Raw genomic sequence first — 21,492 nt, 5'->3', positions numbered from 1 at the left:
TTGGCTGTTTCGCCAATGAAAGGGACAACAAGAGGAGAGGATTTATTCACGTCTTTCATGAAGTTTGCTAAAGAAAAAAAACTACCGATGGATAAACTTATTTCTGTCTGTACTGATGGTGCACTCTGTATGTTGGGGAAGAACAAAGGATTTGTAGCGCTTCTCCGTGAACATGAAAAGAGAGCCATCCTAAGTTTTCATTGCATCCTGCACCAGGAGGCGCTTTGCGCTCAGACGTGTGGCCAGGAGCTTGGTGAGGTGATGTCGCTGGTCATTCGAGTGGTCAACTTTATTGTTGCCCGAGTTTTAAATGATCGCCAGTTTAAAGTACTGTTAGAAGAAGTTCGGAATCATTATCCCGGTCTGCTTTTACACAGCAACGTGCGTTGGTTGTCAAGGGGGAAGGTGCTCAGCCGTTTTGCAGCTTGCCTGAGTGAAATCCAGACTTTTCTTGAAATTAAAAGCGTCAAGCATCCTGAGCTAGACAACGCTGACTGGCTCCTGCAGTTTCACTATCTCGTGGACATAACTGGCCATCTGAACCAGCTCAATGTGAAAATGCAGGGTATTGGAAATACAATCTCATCCCTTCAACAAGCAGTGTTTGCATTTGAAAGCAAGCTGGAAGTCTTTTTCAGGGACATTGAAACAGGTCGTCTTCTGCACTTTGAAAGACTGCAACAATTTAGAGATGCATGCTTAGCAAGTGACTCCACTCAACATCTGGATCTCCAGCAGCTAGCTGGCTTTACGTCCAATCTCCTGCAGTCATTCAAAGCACGTTTTGGAGAATTTCGTGCGCGCACTGGTCTTTTCAAGTTCATCACTCATCCACATGAGTGTGCAGTAGACAAAATCGACCTGACATGCATCCTCGGGCTCTCTATCGGAGACTTTGAGCTGGAAGTTGCTGACCTGAAGGCATCAGACATGTGGATGAGTAAGTTCAAGTCACTTAATGGAGAGTTGGAAAGTCTTGCGCGACAGTGAGCAGAGCTGGCGAGGGAACACAAGTGGACAGAAATGAAAAATCTTCAACCTGAAGACCAGCTGATTCTTAAAACTTGGAACGAGCTTCCTGTGACATACCACACAATGCAGCGTGTGAGTATTGCCGTATTGACCATGTTTGGCTCTACATATGCATGTGAACAGTCTTTCTCGCATATGAGGAACATTAAGACCAACCTACGCTCACGTTTAACTGATGGAAGCCTCAACGCCTGCATGAAGCTCAACCTCACCACGTATGAACCAGACTACAAGGCCATCAGCAAAACCATGCAGCACCAGAAGTCGCATTAAAAGTAACACATATTTAATTTATTATACGTTAAAAATACTATATGGCTCTCAATGAAATATATTTAGAAATATTTGGCTTTTATGGCTCTCCCAGTCAAAAAGGTTCCCGACCCCTGCTCTACCACACCACTTTGTAAGATTCCTCACTGGTTCTCTTAATCCGTTTTGGCTCGTTCATTCCTACAATTTTGAGCAGGCTGCTATATTAGAGCTATAAGACCAATGCAAAAGGCAAAGGAATGATGATGCTTGAGAATTCACTGGTTTCCAGTTATGGTAAAGGAAAACACATCAAATCAGTGAGATTGTTGAGAAGGCAAATGCCTTCTGCATTGTGTTCATCATGTGGTCGCAGCTGACCCCTCATTCCACAGATGCGAAGGCTCATTCATGATAGCCCCAAGGACAACATTGTGGTAGAATATAGGATAACAAGTGTTAACTGTGTTTGGAGCGAGAAAAGTTAAATGACATCTATGTCTTTAAATGATATTTGTAATGCAAATTTGAATTTATTATTATTATTATTGTTATTATTATTTTGTTTAGTTTCTGGATCAACATCGTAAACAAACAAATGTTCAGTGGTGTTGAATTTCACCCAATAGTTCAATAAAGGCTTCTTTTCAAAGTTTTTTTTATTTCCAGCTCCTTGCAGTTGTTTATTATCGTAAGATAAATGCAAAAATAATGTTATTAGTAGCTAACGGTAGCAGCATATTAATTCATACACCGTCTCCTTCTATGTCTTTGCCAGCCATGTTTCCCTTGAAAAAGAGATTTTTGAATCTCAACAGGACTTTACCTGATTAAACGAAGACTAATGCATTAATTAATGCTTAAAACAATTGTGTTGTTGTGTTAGTTGAAACTTCTGATGTTTATCTTTCAGCTAAATCCTGATGTGAACGTGTTCCAGCGCAAGTTTGTCAATGAAGTACGAAGATGTGAGGAGATGGATCGCAAGCTGAGTGAGTGACCTATCCCCAAAACAACTCTACCAAAAGATCACCACAGTAGCATACCACTCTATTACCTCTTCCCGTAGGGTTTGTGGAGAAGGAGATCAAGAAGGCCAACATCCCCATCATGGACACGGGAGAGAACCCTGAAGTTCCCTTCCCTAGAGATATGATTGACCTAGAGGTGACCTCCCTCACCTTTCCCACATGATGGTAAACAATGAGCTCTGCCAATCTAGAACACTTCACTGATGGCCTCTGTCCCCACAGGCCACATTTGAGAAGCTGGAGAATGAGCTGAAGGAGATTAACACCAACCAGGAGGCCCTGAAGAAAAACTTCCTGGAGCTCACTGAGCTCAAGCACATCCTGCGTCGCACACAACAGTTTTTTGACGAGGTTAGCTTCACTGTACGTAACAAAACCCTGCATCAGTTCACTAGGAGGCTGTTAACACCTGGCATTAACATGCGTCTTGGGTGATCTGATCACAAGTGGAGAGCTCTAAGTGCAGGTATAAATGCACCCAATGCATCCTCAATGCATCTTGAGATCCTATCGCTGAGGCCACATTCGGAGGTGGTGTGGGACGCATTTGTCCATATCGCATTTTAAGTGTAAACGAACATGTGAAAGACCGCCTAGTCAACTCCAAAGCCTGCTCTGTGTTTAGTTTTTTTTCTTCCTTTTTTCCCCAACCTCATCTATAATTTCTGACATACATAACACCCACAGCTGGGGAAGAGCCCCTGCCTGCTTGCACATTCAATTTCAATCACGGGTTCAAGTTCATTTACCCACCACAGTGCAGAGCCTGACCTTCTGAAACCCACTGGAATAAATCTGAGCCTGAACCAAGGTGATCAGGTCAAGCCTGACAGGATTCAGATTGAGAATTACAAACTCCAGAGTCAAGACATTTACATTTTCCCACATAACGAGTTTTAAGAATGAGTTTCAACTTTTGCTGTGTGTTTTGAGCATAAATGAAAGAAGGCCAAACAATCGGAGCCTGATGCTCCTAATTCACTCAGTTAATTTTCCTCATCAGATTATTTGTCTCTGGCATGACATGCATTTGCTGCGTCCTCGCCATTGTATTAATGTGAACCTATTTACCCACTATAGACTATTTCTTCAATGCATGAGATCAGGTCAGAGGTCTGAAGGCTTTCAGGCAGAGCTACATCATCATCATAATGACGTTTATTTACACAGCACTTTTTAAAAACCTATTGTGCTTCACAACAAAGTGGAATGGAAATAAGCGAAAAGAAGTGCAGGTTGGATATGGGATGATTTATTTTATTGAAGAGTGGTTCACATTTTTTATGACAACTTAATTGAGCAGAATAATTGACATTAATATCTTGCAAATGTGAAATATGTCATACTAATTGATGGCACATTGAAATGAGGAAGAATGTCTCATTTTCTTAGATAAGTGTTACTTCGTCTTCTCTCTCCGTGCGTTTCTGTACACGTTTACGTGTTTATTTACGTGATTGTGACGCGTCGATGCCACGGGGATGGTTTGAGATGAAGGCAGACACGGTTTTAGGCAAGTAACACAGGCTTTATTTAATAATGTCTTTCATTTGTTCACTTGCATGGGCCGGTGCGCTGCTGTCCTGCGAGCTGCGCTCCCTCTCTCTGCTTGCAGCCGAGGCTAAACCACACCCCTACCACAGTGATGTATGTGTTTATTTGCATATAGAGCGGGGAAGTGAGATCCGATCACAAGTGGTCACTTGAGACGCATTCTTTTTTTTTTCAAGGAAAATATCAAAATGAATGAAAAATTACAGTTGAAGGACTCTATGATATTTTTTGACATTTTAACATCCCCAAATCCCATTTACCCACACCCTGCTCCCCTCTATCTACTCCTACCCTGTCCCACAGGCCTCTTCTCAGAACAGAATTAAACCACGTTACACTAGGATAAATGTAAACACGAAAAAGGAAACAAAAGGAACCAAAAATAAATGATAAAATAAATACAATAAAATAAAGAAGAGTGAATAAAAGAATAACTATTGTACTAGCAACTGTGCCATTTTAATGGTCTTTTTGGGCTTTATGAGGTTGGGTAACTGCTGGCTGTGTACATGGTGGGCAAGCTGCAAGGTTTTGTTCACCCCAGGTCGGCCCAAGCCCAATTTCTATGGCGCCACCTTGCCAGGAGGGAGGCAATCAACGGCTTCCAGTGAGAATAAAACCTATCAGAGGAGCCCCTCAGTGTAAACTTTATTTTTTCCAGTTTAAGTAGAAACAAAATGTCCCATAGCCATGCTTTAATAGAGGGTGGCTGAGAGGATTTCCAAAGGATGAGGATTTTTCTACAGGCGATTAAAGAGGCAAAGGCAATAACATTAGATTGAATAGCCGTTGTAGTGATTTTGTCTGGGGGGGGGGGGGTCTACCAAAGATTGCTATGTGAGGGGACGGACAGATTTTCAACTTAAAATTTCTGAAATCATGTTAAAAAATGAATGCCAGTAGCCAGTTAGTTTGGGACATGATCAGAACATATGAGCCAAATCGTAAAGCGCTAGGGAACATCTTTCACAATTTTCATTCACTTTGCTTGGGTAAAGTTTGGCGAGCTTAGCCTTGCTATAATGGAGTCTATGAATTACTTTGAACCGTATGAGATGGAGCCTAGCACAACTGGCGGAGGAGTTGATAGCTTCCAGAGCCTTTTTCCAGAAAGCATTTAAAAAAGTGGTCTGCGGTTCTTTTTACCAACAAAATCTGATCTTATTAATGACCGACTCATCCGCTGGGGATAAAAGGGGATAGGAGACATGGCCCTTGGATAAGGTTCCCACCTTGAGTAATAAGTCTATGCTACTAGGAGGGGGGCCAACCAAAATGGTGCCTGACCTTTGCCCAGATCTTCAAGGTGGCTATTACGATGGGGTTAGAGGTGAATTGTGAAGGGGAAAGGGGTAGGGCGCTACACACAAGAGCTTGGAGTGAAGAAGAGGAGCATGACTTTGCCTCAATCTTAAACCACCTGCTTTGAGGTGAGGTGAACCAGAGGCATGATCTTGTGGGCGTTAGCGGCCAAATAGTAGCCCATGATGCTGGGCAGTCCAAGTCCGCCGAGATAAGCGAAAAGAAGTGCAGTTGGGATATGGGATGATTTATTTTATTGAAGAGCACTTCACATTTTTTATGACAACATAATTCGGTAGAATAATTGACAGTAGTAACTGACAGATGTGAAATACGTCATACTAATTGACAGCACATTAAAATGAGGCTCGAGTGAGCAAGAATGTCTAATTTTGTTAAAGAACTGTTACTTCGTCTTCTCCTTGCATTTCTGTACGTGTTTATTTACATGATTGTGACACGTCTATGCCACGGGGAGGGTTCGAGATGAGGGCAGACATGGTTTTAGGCGATTAAGACAGGCTTTATTTAATAATGTCTTTCATTCATTCACTTGCATGGGCCGGTGCACTGCTGTCCTGCGAGCTGCGCACTGGCCCATGCAACGCTCCCTCTCTCCGCTTGCAGTCGAGGCTAAACCACACCCCTACCACAGTGACGTATGTGTTTAATTTGCATATAGAGCGTGGAAGTGAGATCCGATAACAAATGGTCACTCGAGATGCATTCTAATGCCGGGTGTGCACTACTGACAGTGTTTATCAGTTTCAATGTGTGATTCTGCCCTACACCAACCAATCAAGACTTAAAATGTTAATTAAATAAAATGTTTTTTACTCACACAGCTAATTACTTAAGCCATTCATGTTAAATGTAAATGATTTAATCACACCGCAGTATACCATCGCTTCTAGACACTATTTATTTGCCAGAGTCAAGCTTAGCCTTCCTACTGGGCCATTGCCCTGCATCCATTTTCCCCCATGGTATTCTCAAGCAAAGTTAATGTTAAATTACAGTGTTAAGTCATCATTTACAAGTTCTTATGGGATGTAATTGGGGTAAATCATTTAGCTAAACTTGTAGCTTTTTCTGTCAGTCATTTACAAGTGGAATTGCCTTTGTGCTGGAAATAAACACTGCACTCTGTATTCTCATTCTCATATTCAGTCAGTAATCCACCTGTTGATTATGTCCAGGATCTAGTGTTCAGTAGCCAAGCTCACACAACTCTATTTCTGACTAAATGCTGCTGTACTACCTAATGGATTGTGAACTGACTGACTGTCATGGCAGATGGAGGACCCAAGTCTGTTGGAGGAGTCATCCATACTGCTGGACCCCAACGAGGCCAACCGAGGGGCTCCCCTCCGACTAGGGTGAGTCTCCCATCGTGATTATAAGTGGATTAAGCTTTTTCTGGATTTCCGTTCTGTGTCATTCAACCATCTCTGACCCAGTGCGGAGTGTTAGAGGTAGCCAATGACCTCCCACACACCAGCTCAGACTTCCCAGCTGAGTCAGACTGCAAAGGTCACTTAAAGCTGAAACCATCCGAACAGATTTCACAGATGTTGTTGTTATTAATTCAGATACTTTAAAATAATCCAGCGAGTTAAGTAAATTCTTTATGAGATAGTACAAGTCTGTTTCATGCCATAAGCAATCATCAGCTCATACTTTAAAATATATTCCTATTAGATACTTTAAAATATATCCCTGAGCATGAAAACCCCTTGCCAAATCCACAATAAAAAAAAGAAGAAGAAGCAATTGGTCAATATATTTATGTTTTTTAGCCCTCATCGAATGATCACTATTTATCATCAATTGCCAGGGGAAGTCTATGAATTTGATCTTGTCTATGGACGTTGGTTATTTCAGGCAGCCCAATCAAAGGAGCAGCAAAGACACAATAAATGCAGCACATGCCTCTCATACATTACTAGTACACTTGGTCTAGATTGCAGCACTAAGGGATAAGTACACTGTTAATCAGAAACAGTCATCTTAAAACAGTTTTGAGCAATTAAAATGCATTGTTGAGTCAGATTTTCTTCATGACATGATAATGAAAGCTGTTAGGCTTGCATAGACAAGTGTGTAACCACACGGGTTGGTCACAAAAACTTCACTTTAGCTTAGTTAGCAAGCATAGCTGTTCAACATAGAACAATATATACATTATCTTTGGAACATTTTGTGGTTGGAAGTTGGAAAAACCAAGATGGAGCTTCCTACAACCCACTTTGTTTGAAATGCAGTATTGCAAAAGCCAATAGCTCCCTTCTGATATCTCATGGTAAGGTTTGAAAAACACAGTCAAAAATCTAAAATAAGGTGGTATTAATGGTTGACAGTAATATATACGTAAAATAGCATAACTTTGAAAATAACATTTGGACAGATTTTTTACTGTTATGGATTATCTACTACTACTACTACTACTACTATTACAATTTATGGTTATGGATTATCTATCTCAAGCAAATTTCAAGTCTCTGCAAATTGATTTTCATTCTGTACTGAAATTGATGGAATCCGATGTCTCATGGGAAAATCACATTCTAAAATAAGATAATATTCTTGGACAGCAGTAATATATGTAAAATATATGTCATTTGTAGTTAATGAACTAAAACATGCAAAATTCTGGTATGCCCCTCTATAATACATCAGGACATTAGCAATTGATCTAAATGTGATACTTTTTTCAGTGGGGTATTGTTAGCGGGATTGGCTGGGAATATTTCCTTACATGTTCCTTCCAGACAACATACAATTTCAGTTGTCCTGAGGTAACCTATTACCTAACCTTCCCTGTCAATGCATTTGCTGTCCAGATAGGGCTTGACAAATAAAACACTGGGAACTGCAAAATTTAACATAAATTCAGCCAATATTGTGGACTCTTAGGAAGCTGGTTTGACCCTTTACACCCAGAAGAGCTTACTCCTTGCGTGGTCATGCTAATCAACAAAATCAGCCTCACATCCCCCTTTTCTTCAGGTCATTATTGTCTTTTGGTCAATTCAATCTCCATCCTCTCACAAAATCTCAACCAACACTTTTGTTTGATTCAGAAATACCATTTCAGTCGGAAGCTGTGGAAGTTTGCAGTCATCTAAATGCTGTTTCATGGGACCTTTAAACTACAGTCCTGAAGGTCATTGTTGGCTGGACTGGCCAGCGGACCAGCCCTACAAATATGAATGTCTCTTACTGACAGACTGAGTGACCACATTTAGAGTAACTGACTTGAGTTTGACACAATTGGGCCACTGGATCAGGTGACCAAGTCACTGGAGTTACATGATTGGTCGGCCGAGTGCCGAGAGTCATGAAGGAGAGTGCACAGTTAAAGCACCCCAAATAACAGCCACTCTGACAAAACACTCACTGGCGAATCCACAAAAGGATTGCGTGGCATTTGTGGCCACTAAACCTGCACAAATAAGACAAAAAGAAACCGTATAATTATCAAAGCACCTGCAAAGGGTGAACTGCACTACTAACTGCGCTGCCAAGTAAATAGCATCTTGGTACTCCAGTGCTATTTGCACATATTTAAATTAAGTTATATGCATACATTTGGTGCAAAATTTGCCCCTTTCCATGCAAATGAGCCTCATAGCAAAAACAAGTCAAATTCACAAACACCAGCGCTAATAGCTACATGCATTTAATACTCACCAGGCATCGTCATGCCTGGTGTGCTCACGAGCGGATATTTCACAGGAGAATATTTTTGATTATACCAGGATCGAAATCATTCGCAAATACAGGTTGCCAGGTCAAACAATTCTTGTTATACTTGATGACATCAAGGATGACACTGAACCTGCCTACTGTGCTCTTGGCGCAAAGCCACCATGTATATTTTGCCACATGGATAATTGCATTCGGCTGCAAAACGTTATGGGCGTGTTTGCGCTGTAATATCATTCACACAATATATTTTGTCAGTCGGACATTGAGACGGGTCAGATAGCGGTTGCAAGTGATGCGCCATTCATGGTGCTATCAGTGGCTGCAATCCATTCTGTGTGAATTCACCTGTCAATACAGAGTGAGTCGTAGAAGAACAAGACAGCCCCAGATAGAAACAGATGAGCAAGGAGGGGGCATTAACAAATAATTAGAATAGTTAATTATTACAATTAAATTAACTTCTCTTTCAAATCAAACATCCCAAGATATGAGTGGAAAGTACTGTTGTTGCAACTGTATTTATAATCCCCTTCTTCTTTTTTTTTAACTCAAACATAGCTTAACCATGTCATGTGATATGCTACTCAAGTACACTTTAACAACAAATATTAATGGGACCATGACAAAAATTGCAGATGAACATTTAATATTCAGGAATTCACATTATAGACACTACCACTGACGATCCCTGTAACAAATTGGCCACAATTTCCAACATAAACCATACACGGTCTAGCCATATACTAGGTTTTGACCTGGTTTTTGTTTAAACAACTGAAACCTATGGCGATGCTAGGGGCTTCATTAGTGTTTCTCCACTTCAATTCCCAGAGTTCTCTTTGAGGTGTGAGTTGCTAGTGCTGTTATATCAGCGCTTTCCTCACTGCCAAACAAAGAAACCAGGTTGAACCTTAGTTTTAGATATTGGTATTGTAATATCTGTTGGTGTTGTTAAAGGTCTTTCACAAGCTTGGTTCGCCATATCTACTTTTTAGCCACATCAACTTTGTTTCCTCCTTAAACTTATCGCTACCTGTTTTATTCTTCAGCATTTGGCCCGAGTAATCATTAAAAAGAGCGCTTATATAATATAAGAGCACCTATATAATGTAATTTTAATGTACATTTTATAGTATAAATATTTGAGGATTAGATGTTGCCAAAAATACATCAGCAATAGAGAATGTCAAGCATAGAGTAATTTGTTTGCATATAAATCTTAAAGGTACAATCCGTAATGGTATGTGCTGCCATGGCTATGTGGAGTATTCTGACAATACAAGCGCCCAACTGACAACAAAAAAACATGACATATCTTGCCATCTGGTCAAACTTGTGAATTTGTTTTAGAAATTGAAACATCTAATGCCTCAAAAGTTGAAAGCAGTGCAGCGTTGGCTGGTTTTCTCATTCGCAGGTAATAAAGAGAACAATGTTTTTGAAGTCTGAGCAAATAACAGCAGAACTGGGGTGGACAGGTGCTGTATGCATCATTTACAGATTGTACCTTTTAAAGGATTTTAACCTTTTGAATTTTTGCAAAATGTTGACCGTTCATTGCAGATTTGTAGCTGGAGTGATTGGCAGGGAGCGCATTCCCACATTTGAGAGGATGCTGTGGAGAGTTTGCCGTGGAAACGTGTTCCTGAGGCAGGCAGACATTGAGGAACCACTGGAGGACCCTGCTTCGGTCAGTACCTGATAGTAGGTAGATCCGACATAGGTGAAGCAGGTAAAAGAAATTGTTCATAACATGAATAATTGTTGGCGGCATGGTGGCCCAGTGGTTAGCGCTGTCGCCTCACAGCAAGAGGGTTCGAACCCGGGGTTGTCCAGACTTGAGGGTCATCCCAAGTTGTCCTCTGTGGAGTTTGCATTTTCTCCCCATGTCTGCTGTGGATTTTCTGCGGGTGCTCCGGTTTCCCCCACCATCAAAAAGACATGCATGTTAGGTTTAATACTCCTGTCTGTGCCCTTGACCGAGGCGTGGCAAGACGAACTGGAATTGGTCCCTGGGCGCTGCACGGTGGCTGCCCACTGCTTCTAGCGACACAGCTAGGATGGGTTAAATGCAGAGCAGAATTTCCCCATGAGGATTAATAATAAAGTATATTAATATATATATTAATTTATTTATTCATGGTAGATGTATAGCTTGAACTAAGATGGCGTCTTGCTTATGTCCTGCCTTAGAACTAAGGACGCAATAGACCTTTATCACACCTGTGCTCTTTCAGCTGGGAAGTAGTTGGCAACGTCATGTGTAGTGGCACTTCACTGTGTAGTCACAATAACATCAGTGGCAGGGTCCAGAAACTAGACCTTTTGTAGTGTACTTCAGTCCTCATCTTCCGCATAAAAAAGCCATACTTGTACTTTCATTCAAGAAGCAAGGCAACCAAAAGAGCTGGCAACTCAATCAGAGATTTAAACCAACCACCAGTTTAACTTAAATCAAACCTCAAGTTTTTAGGGCTCCTTGTTCTTCCACATCAACCTGTGGCACATAGGGTTACCTCTGATTACATTTTGTCCATTGAATTAGATACAGAACATAAAACAAAATATTAGGTATGTTGCCCATTCATTCTTGGACTTAAAAAATGATCTAAATTTAAATTCTACAACATTGTAAATACTATTAAGTTGGGCTCAATTCAGAGTAGAAGAGAAACATTCAGTAACACTAACGTAGCTGGCTAATATTAGCTATTATCAATTGTTTTTTACTTTGAACATGTGCACAAAATCTTGGAAGAAAGAATTATATCTCTTCTCAAGTGCTCAAGTTTGCTAACTTTTGTGAAAGAATTACGCTCCACAATCAGTGGCTTTGAATTTCGGCAAGGTCAACTAAGAGAGAAGTTAAAAATACTCGACTGCCGTCCGTTTTTTGAACCACTTCTGTAGTGTCCAATGGAAATTGATATACATATCTCCTACCCACTTCCAATTTCTGTGAAAAAGATTTCTAGTGATGTCCTTTGAAGGTGTTACAGTGTATCTGTGATGCTAAGGCCTTGGCTGTCTAATGCTTTCACAGGGGGACCAGGTCTACAAGTCAGTTTTCATCATCTTCTTCCAGGGAGACCAATTGAAGAATCGGGTCAAGAAGATATGTGAGGGGTAAGAGACACAACCAAAGCCCACTGATAATGGCACCAGCCAGTTTGTTACATTACAAAACCATAAATATTATTCAGTGCACCTTCTCCTTCAGATCCCTAACGTTGCAGTGTTTTTGTCCCTCCCACCCCACCCCCCAATTCATTGGCCCTCAGGTTCAGAGCATCCCTGTACCCATGTCCAGAAACACCACAGGAGAGAAAAGAAATGGCAGCAGGAGTCAGCGCTCGCATTGATGACCTCCAGATGGTATTAATATAATGGTTATAGTAGAATATTTCTTGCTTGGGCTGCACAGAATTTAAAACTTACACCTTTGGGCTTCTACAGCTGCATGTGACAGGACATGGAGAGGTGGGGTGGGGAGCCAGGCTGGCAGCAGCCTGGAAAAACGACTCCTCTGAAACAGACTCATGAATTTATACCACCTGAACTGATTGTTCTTTTGTGGCTCTTAAGTAAAGTTTAGGGTTGTGGTTGGGTAATGGTTAAGGTTAGGTAGTGGTTAGTGAGGCTGCCATAGAACAGTACAGCTCTCTTAGTTAAATCACATATTTTCCAAGAGAATTTTGCTGAGACATTTTTGTTATGTTTTATTTTTGTGAGTTGTGGTTAGGGCACCACGTTGACGCAGTGATTAGTGTGGTCGCCTCAGAGCAAGAAGGTCCTGGGTTCAAGACCCAGGGTAATCCAACCTTGGGGGTCGTCCCGGGTCGTCCTCTGTGTGGAGTTTGCATGTTCTTGCCGTGTCTGCAGTGTCAACAGTATTACACTATTGGCCTTTACACTGACCTTTACACAATTCACGAAGTAACATTGGAAGGGATTTAAAAACTAAAGTCTCTTCATTTCATTGTGGATGGTATGGTACAACCTTACCAGCAATTTTAGATGCAAATGACACTGAACTCTAGGTATTTTTTCCATATTCCTCCGAGTTTGATAGTTGGTGAAAAGCATCTGTTGTGACTTAGTTCAAAAACTGCATTCACCTTGTCCAGAAATGTCTGGGTTGAGCGACATGCCTTCAGAGCAAGTTGGACAGCATTTCTAACCGTCATGCAGTGAGCCTCGCAGGGCACTGGTCTAAATTGCAAAGACCTTGCTCATCCCAAATAAGCGTATTTACCATTTCCAAGTTTTACCGGATTAAGGTCGCTAGATTTTTTTTTTCTTTGCTATGTCATGGGCTTTGAGTTCGTTGTTTCTTCAGTTTCTGCTTCCTGTTTTTATTAGTCTGTTTTTGTTAAGTGTTGAGTAGAGGAAATTGCATAAGGCTTTTGTTGAGTAATTGTTGACATGAACTTCAGCCTCAGTTCCACCTTGAAGGCAAATTAAATGTGTGTAGTTTTTTTTTTTTTTTTTTTTTAAAGATCAGTGATATCCTCTTGAACCATTTCCTTGTTGACATACTTTGTTAGGGCCGGGCGATATAGACAAACACAAGTATTGCGATATTTTTGCCCGAATACCTCAATATCGATATTTTGATGATATTGTGGAGATGACTATTGGTGCTCTCTCAAACTATTTACACAATGACATTTTTGATAAAACACTCATAAGTAATGTGGATACGATGTTCAAACAGGAAGAAACAAATAATATAACAGCTAGAACAGTTTATAAGTTCAGAAAATTGCATCTCTTCACTGTTATGCAGAAAACACTAGTGTCATATCACAATATTACCACATCCAAAATCCCAGATATCTTATCTTTTGTCACGATATCAATATCGTCTTTTTCCGGCTTGTTCCCTGTTTCCCAGGGGTTGCCACAGCGGATTTGATAGTTTCCATCAGTACCCTGTGAGGGCACAGCACTGATGGCGGTCATTGTTAACCTGGGCCTTGACCGATCCGGTATGGTCTTGTCATTCCGCATAATGATTTGGCAAAATTTTACGTTGAATGCCCTTCCTGACACAACCACTAACCTGATGGATGCCATCCCAGTATTCATGGACTTGCGCCCAATGCCTGTTGCCATATCTAGTCTTTTGTCACAATATCAATATATTGCTCAGCCCTACTTTCCTTGTTATTTCTCAGAAACTTTTATGTGTGCCTCGAGTAGTAACAGCATGATTCTTCTCTGCTTTCTAATAGTCTTCCTTTCCCCTGCCTAAGCCTTGCCTTTCTTCCTGTTTTTATAAGCAGATGGTGCTATACTGCCTTGGAGGTTACAGGAATGTCACAGTGGCAAATAGTGTTTATCTGTTAAATGCCAGCCAAAAGGAAACGTTTTGATCAGATTAGGAAGCTGATGAATTTGCTTGAGGTTCTGCTGTACTCATGATGTTTGGCTGATTCCATGGCAGCTGATTTTCTTGTGTACATTGTTTGTCAGGGGAGGGTAGCAAGCAGCTGACTTCAGTGTCCTATATGCGGTTGAATGTGGAAAGATGCTTTAAGAAAGCATATGGCTCCAGCTCCCACATGACATGAGATGTCAGTGACACCTCTCCCATTCAGTAAATGCCAAGCCCAAGTGATGGCAGGAACATTTGTTTGCTGATGGTAGGGTGACAAAGCTACCTTCTGACCAGTTTTTCTGTGGTTAAGATAATTTGGAGTTTCAATACCAAGTGTGGCGGTAAGGTGGTGCAGTGGTTAGAGTGGTCGCCTCATAAGGTCCTGGTTTCGAGCCCCAGGGTAGTCCAACCTTGCAGGTCATCCCGGTTCGTCCTCTGTGTGGAGTTTGCATGTTCTCCCCGTGTCTACGTGGGTTTCCTCCGGGTGCTCCGGTTTCCTCCCACAGTCCAAAGACATGTAGATCAGGTGAATTGGCCATACTAAATTGTTCCTAGGTGTGAATGTGTGTGTTTGTGTCGGCCCTGTGATGGACTGGCGGCCTGTCCAGGGTGTCTCCCTGCCTGCCGCCCAGTGACTGCTGGGATAGGCTCCAGCACCCCTGCAACCCTGAGAGCAGGATAAGCGGTTTGGATAATGAATGAATGGAAGGAATGAAGGTGACAAAGCTACCTCCTGCTCAGTTTTTCAGTGGTTAAGATCACTTGGAGTTTCAAGACCGAGTGTACTTTTTGAATTGTTTATTTGATGGTAAGTTCTCCGATCAGATTGTTTATAGTTGGAATCATGATGATTTTATGAACAAAGTTACATAGTGAGAGATCTGATATTATAAAGAACTTCCTGTTTGATTTCGAAAAGTCAAATTAAATAGAAGGGTGGCGCAGTGGTTAGTGCAGTTGCCTCACAGCAAGAAGGTTCTAGGTTCGAGCCCTGGGGTAGTCCAACCTTGGGGGTCATGCTGGGTTGTCCTCTGTGTCGAGTTTGCATGTTCTCCCCGTGTCTACGTGGGTTTCCTCCGGGTGCTCCGGTTTCCTCCCACAGTCCAAAGACATGTAGGTCAGGTGAATCGGCCAAACTAATTGTCCCTAGATATGAGTGTGTGTGTGTGTTTGTGTCTATGTCGGCCCTGTGTGATGGCCTGGCAGCCTGTCCAGGGTGTCTCCCCACCTACCGCCCAATGACTGCTGAGATAGGCTCTAGCATCCCCATGACCCTGAGAGCAGGATAAGCAGTTCGGATAATGGATGGATGGATGGAAATTAAATAGACATTTTAACCTTTGGACCTGGCTAAACGAGCCACTGAAAAACAGTCACTAACATAGAGAACTCCTCAGTTACCTCCAAACACTTGCTCACACCACCAACTGCCTGGCATCCCATTGTACTGTAATCCTCTTTACCACCCTGGCTCAGCGTGCCAACCTTGTCTAGCAGTTTGGTTTTAGGGAACAATGTCTTCCTCTGTGCTATATTTTGTTAAGGATTTGCTGCTGTTGAGTTACACATCACCTCTTCTGAACCTGTACAAGACATCGTGATTTAACTGCAGTTGGATCAAGTGCAGTGCACATAGCAATGCTGTCTCTCAACTAGAATCCGCTCTTCTCCCAGAGACTTGAGCACTGTTATTGTGTTGTTGTCTTTAATTCCTCCCCGGTGGCTCAGCATACAGTGTGAGGTACATCAGTGGCATCCTTCCCTTCTTTGGCTTGGAAAACAGGACCCCCATCTCGTCTATCTCTTGCAGGGAACCAGCTGTCCATGGTGTTGTTTAACATTGTGTTCAGCCACCCACACTAAGACCCACCCTGCTTAAAACACACACCCACACACCCACCCACACACACACCCACACTGCACATACTAACATAGCAGGGAAGCTATACTCACCCTAATCCAGAGTTTAACTTAAATCCCCAGGAGTGAGTTAGTCTCTCACATGCTACTTCCTTCTGTCAGCTGATCACGCGTGTTAGGTTTTGTTCCAGTATACTGTACTTTTGCTCAAGTCTCTCTGTTTTAGGACCAGTTACAATAGCTGCCCTTTGGAAGAGGGTGAGGGAGGGAGACTGCTTCATGTCCGACAGGTGTACTAGATCATTACCTCCCTGTCCTCTCACATTCGTGAGTGCCTGAGTTTGCATACCTTGATGTTTGCTGGTAGCGCTGCACTGTTTTTCAGTGCTATATGCTGATGAGAAGCGATGACAGAGCAGCGAGGGTGAGGGGGAATGCCCGGCTGTGTGTGGGCCTGACAGTCCCTGTAGTGGGTGAGAGAATGTGTGGGTGTAAGGCAGAGCTAAAGTGTCCATGCTATTTTGCTGATGGGGCATGCTTTAAATGTGAGTCTGGTGGGAGTATACCAGGAAATGTGCAAATGTCTCTTACGGGAAGACATTTTAGATCGCATTGCCATCACTGTCACTATATGGTATAGCATACAATAATTACTTCATTAAAAGTAAAACCCCCTGATTATACTTGTCTTTTAAGACTACTGGACATTGTTTTTCATAGTCATTTTTCATATAGTTATTTTGACATTATCTTACAGCTGTACCCTTCCAGCCAATGACTAACGTCAACATGCAGTTTTATTTTCAAGTCCTCTTGAGTAGCATGGGGCAAACAGAAGTTATCACTCCTCCAGGAAGTTGAAGTACTCATTATCCTTTACACAATAGGTAACAAGAAAATTGTTGGAGAGTCGTGCACCGGTTGGGGTGCCCATAGCGAATTCAGTCTGTGAATAGAATGAAGCAAAGGGTGGATGAATGAGAGCATTCACAGACAAGCAAAGGGTGAGTTTGTTCTGTTTTGATAAATCAGAACAAATGGAGAAAAAAATCCAGTTTTTTGCAATTGGATTAAAGTTGGATTAAAACTTTAATCCAATTAAAAAATCTAATTAAAATAGGTATAGGCTATATCTATCCACTGATCTGTCTGCCAAATGTTACATTTCTCCATTAGCTAACACCATAGACTGCACCTCTTTAGTTGGCATGTATAAGAATTTAGTAACAACGAAGTTCTAGGTAATAACTAGTTAGAGCAGTGAAACCAATATTTAGTGTGTTGTTGATTCCCATTTTGTAAATACTTATGCAACATCTTGATTTAGTAAGGACTTACAACTGGTGCAACTGGCCCTTATGTCATGCCACCAGGTACACAGGCAACGAGCCATACAAGCCATTTCAAAGTCTAGCTTATTGTGACATCGCATTGGGAGGTGAGTGATCAGTTCACACAGTCTCTTTCTTCAGACAGTGATTGTGTGAACTGTTTGGCTGTATATTTCGAAATGGCTTGTATAGTTCATTACCTGTGCACCTGGTGGCATAATACCAATTCTTTAAGGGTACAGGATAAACCAGGAGGGCATCCTTAGAGCAAATAGCCCTGTCTGTTGCCCCTGGATGTTGCCACCGAGCCAACATGCCTGCACTCAATACCAGCTCTGATTTCTGTCATCTCTTTCAGAACAGGGCACCTTGACATCAGTACAGGTGCAACAATAGGAATACAGTACTATTACAATAGTGCCCTTAAGAAAATGTCAACTGTTCTTTCAACAAGTTGTTAAATTCTATATGATGTGACCTGCACAAAACATTGTTTTTCACATGTACACCTGCATGATTGAAATGACAACACTCCTGACTTGATTGACTTTGTTGCCCCAAAGGTGCTGAACCAGACAGAGGACCACAGACAGAGGGTCCTGCAAGCTGCAGCCAAGACAGTTAGGGTGTGGTTTATCAAAGTGAGAAAGATGAAGGCCATCTACCACACCCTTAACCTCTGCAACATCGATGTCACCCAAAAGTGTCTGATCGCCGAGGTGTGGTGCCCTGTCTCGGACCTGGACTCCATCCAATTTGCCCTGCGCAGAGGGACGGTGAGTATGTGTGCCATCATCCAAATTCCACATCAATGGCAGTTTGATAGAAACTGTTTTCAGTTTTAAAAAATCAAGTTAGAACTTTAATAATCTAGTGGGATGCCCACATAAAAGTAGGTACACGAAGTTGTCTAAGAAAATTAGAGTGTAAAAAGGGAAAAAAAATCATTACATTTATATAGCGCTTTTCTAGACACCCAAAGCACTTCACATTGAAGGGGTAAAGCTCACTTCAATCACCACCAATGTGTAGCACCACCTAGGTGATTCATGGCAGTCATTTTGTACCAGAACACTCACCACACATCAGCTTGAGGTGGAGAGGGAGGAATCATTGAGCCAGTTACATGGGGGGATGATTAGGTGGCCAGATGGAGAAAGCCAGGTTGGGAATTTTGCCAGGACACTGGGGGACCCCCTACTCTTTGGGATAAGTGCCATGGGATCTTTAATGACCACAGTGAGCCAGGACCTTGGTTTAATGTCTCACCCGAAGGGCGGATACCAATACCAAACCTTGTAGATAGTAGTATACTCAAAAAGTACATATTCAAAATGGTATATGTCTGATAGTGTACATTGAAAAAGTACAGGGGAAACACATTATGCAAACAAATAAGACCCACTGTAACGTGCTTCCACTGAATAAGTAGGTTGTATTTACCATTTCAACTATGCCTGTGCTCTCAAAGTCTGAGCATGTCTATTTATTTCACGGCAGACCTTTGACTGACAAGTTGATGGCAGGTCAAACACTGGGGATGAACATGCCATGTCCTATAATTTGAAAAAAATTAAGAGTGCAGTTGCTCCATGCTAATGCATATTCCATAAATTAACACAGTGCTAAGCTTTGCTAGTTTCAAAGTAAAGTGTCGGTGTGGCATCCTATTATGTATTGCTCATTATTAATTAAGTTTATTGAAGGAATGCTGTCAATGCTCCAGATTCACATGCTTTGCGAATGCTGAGAACTTTTTTTTAAGTGCAATGCCCATGGAAATTGGAGCAGCATAGGAATGCAAACTCTGCTCAAACACAGTGGCCCAGTGTTTTCTAATAAGAGATAACCCCACATTCTGAGAAAAGGAAAAAAAAATATATATGTAGCATTTTTTTCCCCCGGAAACCATCAATGGTGTTGATAAAAGTGCTCAACAAATGAAGAGTGGAATATTAATATTATTTTATTCACATTGGCAGCTGATGAGCGCAAGACGCAAGAAACAAGCTTGTACTGAAATGTATTAACGTTTTTTTTCTGACATCTATAATAATAATAATAATAATAATATTTATTTCGGACACACAGCCGGTCAATAGCATACAAGCAACAATACAATAAAAGAAAACAATACAATAATAATAAAAAAAAACATTTAGGCCTACATGACACCTCTACACTGCACGAGCATGCACATGTGCGCACACACACACACAACATATAGCTTTATATTTTTTTGGGGGGGGGTAGTGTTTTTTACTGGAATGTGCCTTTAAAGTGTTCACACATTAAGTATTGCCTTCTTCAAAAGGGGTGTGGTTTAAGATTATCTGTGTGTGGGTTACAGTTGGGGAGTGGGGCCAGTTTGAATTAACAGATCTACTGCAGCTTGTGACAGTGTTAATAGGCCATTTGGCATTTGTTGTGTGAGTTTGTGATATGTGTGGATTTTACACCTCTGGGGGGGCCATATTTCAGCCTGACATATGCTCACTTGTCTAGTTGAGAAACACAAGGCCTTAGTATAATGTGCCAAGATCTCTCCTCTTCCTCTCATCTCCACTTTGCTAAACGCTGACGCTGGGGTTCAAAAAGCAGGTCAGAAGTGAAATACTCATCTGGAATTGTCCCAAATACAACAATAAAATTACTCGATGGGATTTTGCTGAGAAAAGTCAGGGGACATACCCTTAAAAGCAATTATCCTCTCTTTTTAGTTTCATCATTCTGTGCAGGTAGTGCTGAAGTAGGTCTAGTGTCGACCCACAGTCCTGATCTTGAACAGATATTTAGATGTGTAGGGAGTGTGCCGGCAGAGGCTTAAAGCTGTCCTCCATGGCACGCTCACCAGACTGAATTTATCCCTGGTCTATTTTTTACCTCGCTTGTACAGTTGAGAAACACAAGACCTTGGTGTAATATGCCAAGATCTCTCCTCTTCCAGTACATCTGCTTTACTACATGCTGATGGGACACAGAACAATACACCTGAAATAGAATGAATTACTTTCTCAAGCCCCTTGTGGATGCTGGCTTGTTCTGACTGGTACAAGACTTTAGTGTCCATATTAAACAGTGGTGCTCTGTGATGGGTCCCGATAGGACCCAGACACAAATGGGGAAAGTGATGGGATTCTTCCCAATCCTAGAAAAGGAGAGAGGGAGAGTCAGCTCCAGCTGCCATGCTCAGCCTGTTATGCATGCTCCTATTATTGAACAGATAAATGGGATTGAAATAACTTGCTCTCTGGGATATGTTGGAGGAATGTTACTTCAGATCCTTCTGGCCCTTTTTTTTTTTTTACCTAGTATTCCAAGCTAGGTTACCACATGTAGAGCATTGTTATAGGCAGATACATACGTATATATAGTGCCTATGTACCTATTTGTTATGTCATTCTTACTTTTCTGCCTTTTTATACAGATTATCAGCTCCTAAGTCTTGTGATTCCTGTGATCAAAAAGACATTCATGTTAGGGTTAATACTCCTGTCTGTGTCCCTGACCAAGGCAATGGAAAAAAGAACTGAAGTGGTCCTCAGGCGCTGCACGGTGGCTGCCCACTGCTCCTAACTACACAGCTAGGATGGGTTAAATGCAGAGAAAGAATTGCCCCACAGGGATTAATAAAGAAGTAAAATAAATAATTTAAAAAAATTCTTGTGATTTAGTTATTTTAAGATCATTTAATTTTCTTAGGTACATAGATGCATTTTTTTCCACGTCCCCAGGACTAATCTGCGATGCCGTAAGTTGGCATGCCCCGGTCCCCACCTTTGCCTGCCACCTGGCCTGCATTACACCCTACCCCAATGCTTATCCCCATGTGTGGTGGGTCCATGGGGTGATGGCTCCATGTTGTTTTTTCGGGCTGGGCCCAACCGGGCCCCATGAGTCAAGGCCCAGACGCTCGCCGGCGAGCTCCCTACCCAGGTCTGGGTCCAGGAAGGGACCCCGGTTTCCCTTTTCCGGGCGAGGTGCTGTAGCTCTGCTGGTGTTCTTTCATTGGGTTTCTTGGGAATCGCTCTTAGTC

At 41.9% G+C, this 21,492-nt stretch overlaps 1 protein-coding gene across 2 annotated transcripts in view; it reads left to right on the top strand.

Annotated features, from left to right (window-relative positions):
* The window catches only part of atp6v0a1a (ATPase H+ transporting V0 subunit a1a), a 50,506-nt gene that overhangs the window by 4,329 nt on the left and 24,685 nt on the right, over positions 1-21,492 (top strand). For both annotated transcript variants that reach the window (XM_056288510.1, XM_056288509.1), the window contains exons 3-10: positions 2,198-2,276; positions 2,354-2,451; positions 2,538-2,666; positions 6,468-6,550; positions 10,446-10,572; positions 11,926-12,008; positions 12,164-12,257; positions 18,020-18,232. In XM_056288510.1, the coding sequence (XP_056144485.1) occupies positions 2,198-2,276; positions 2,354-2,451; positions 2,538-2,666; positions 6,468-6,550; positions 10,446-10,572; positions 11,926-12,008; positions 12,164-12,257; positions 18,020-18,232 (906 nt within the window). The remainder of the gene's footprint in view (positions 1-2,197; positions 2,277-2,353; positions 2,452-2,537; positions 2,667-6,467; positions 6,551-10,445; positions 10,573-11,925; positions 12,009-12,163; positions 12,258-18,019; positions 18,233-21,492) is intronic.

Source organism: Lampris incognitus, chromosome 10 (genome assembly GCF_029633865.1).
Source record: "Lampris incognitus isolate fLamInc1 chromosome 10, fLamInc1.hap2, whole genome shotgun sequence".
NCBI classification, from domain to species: domain Eukaryota; kingdom Metazoa; phylum Chordata; class Actinopteri; order Lampriformes; family Lampridae; genus Lampris; species Lampris incognitus.
This window is presented reverse-complemented; position numbering and strand designations above follow the sequence as displayed.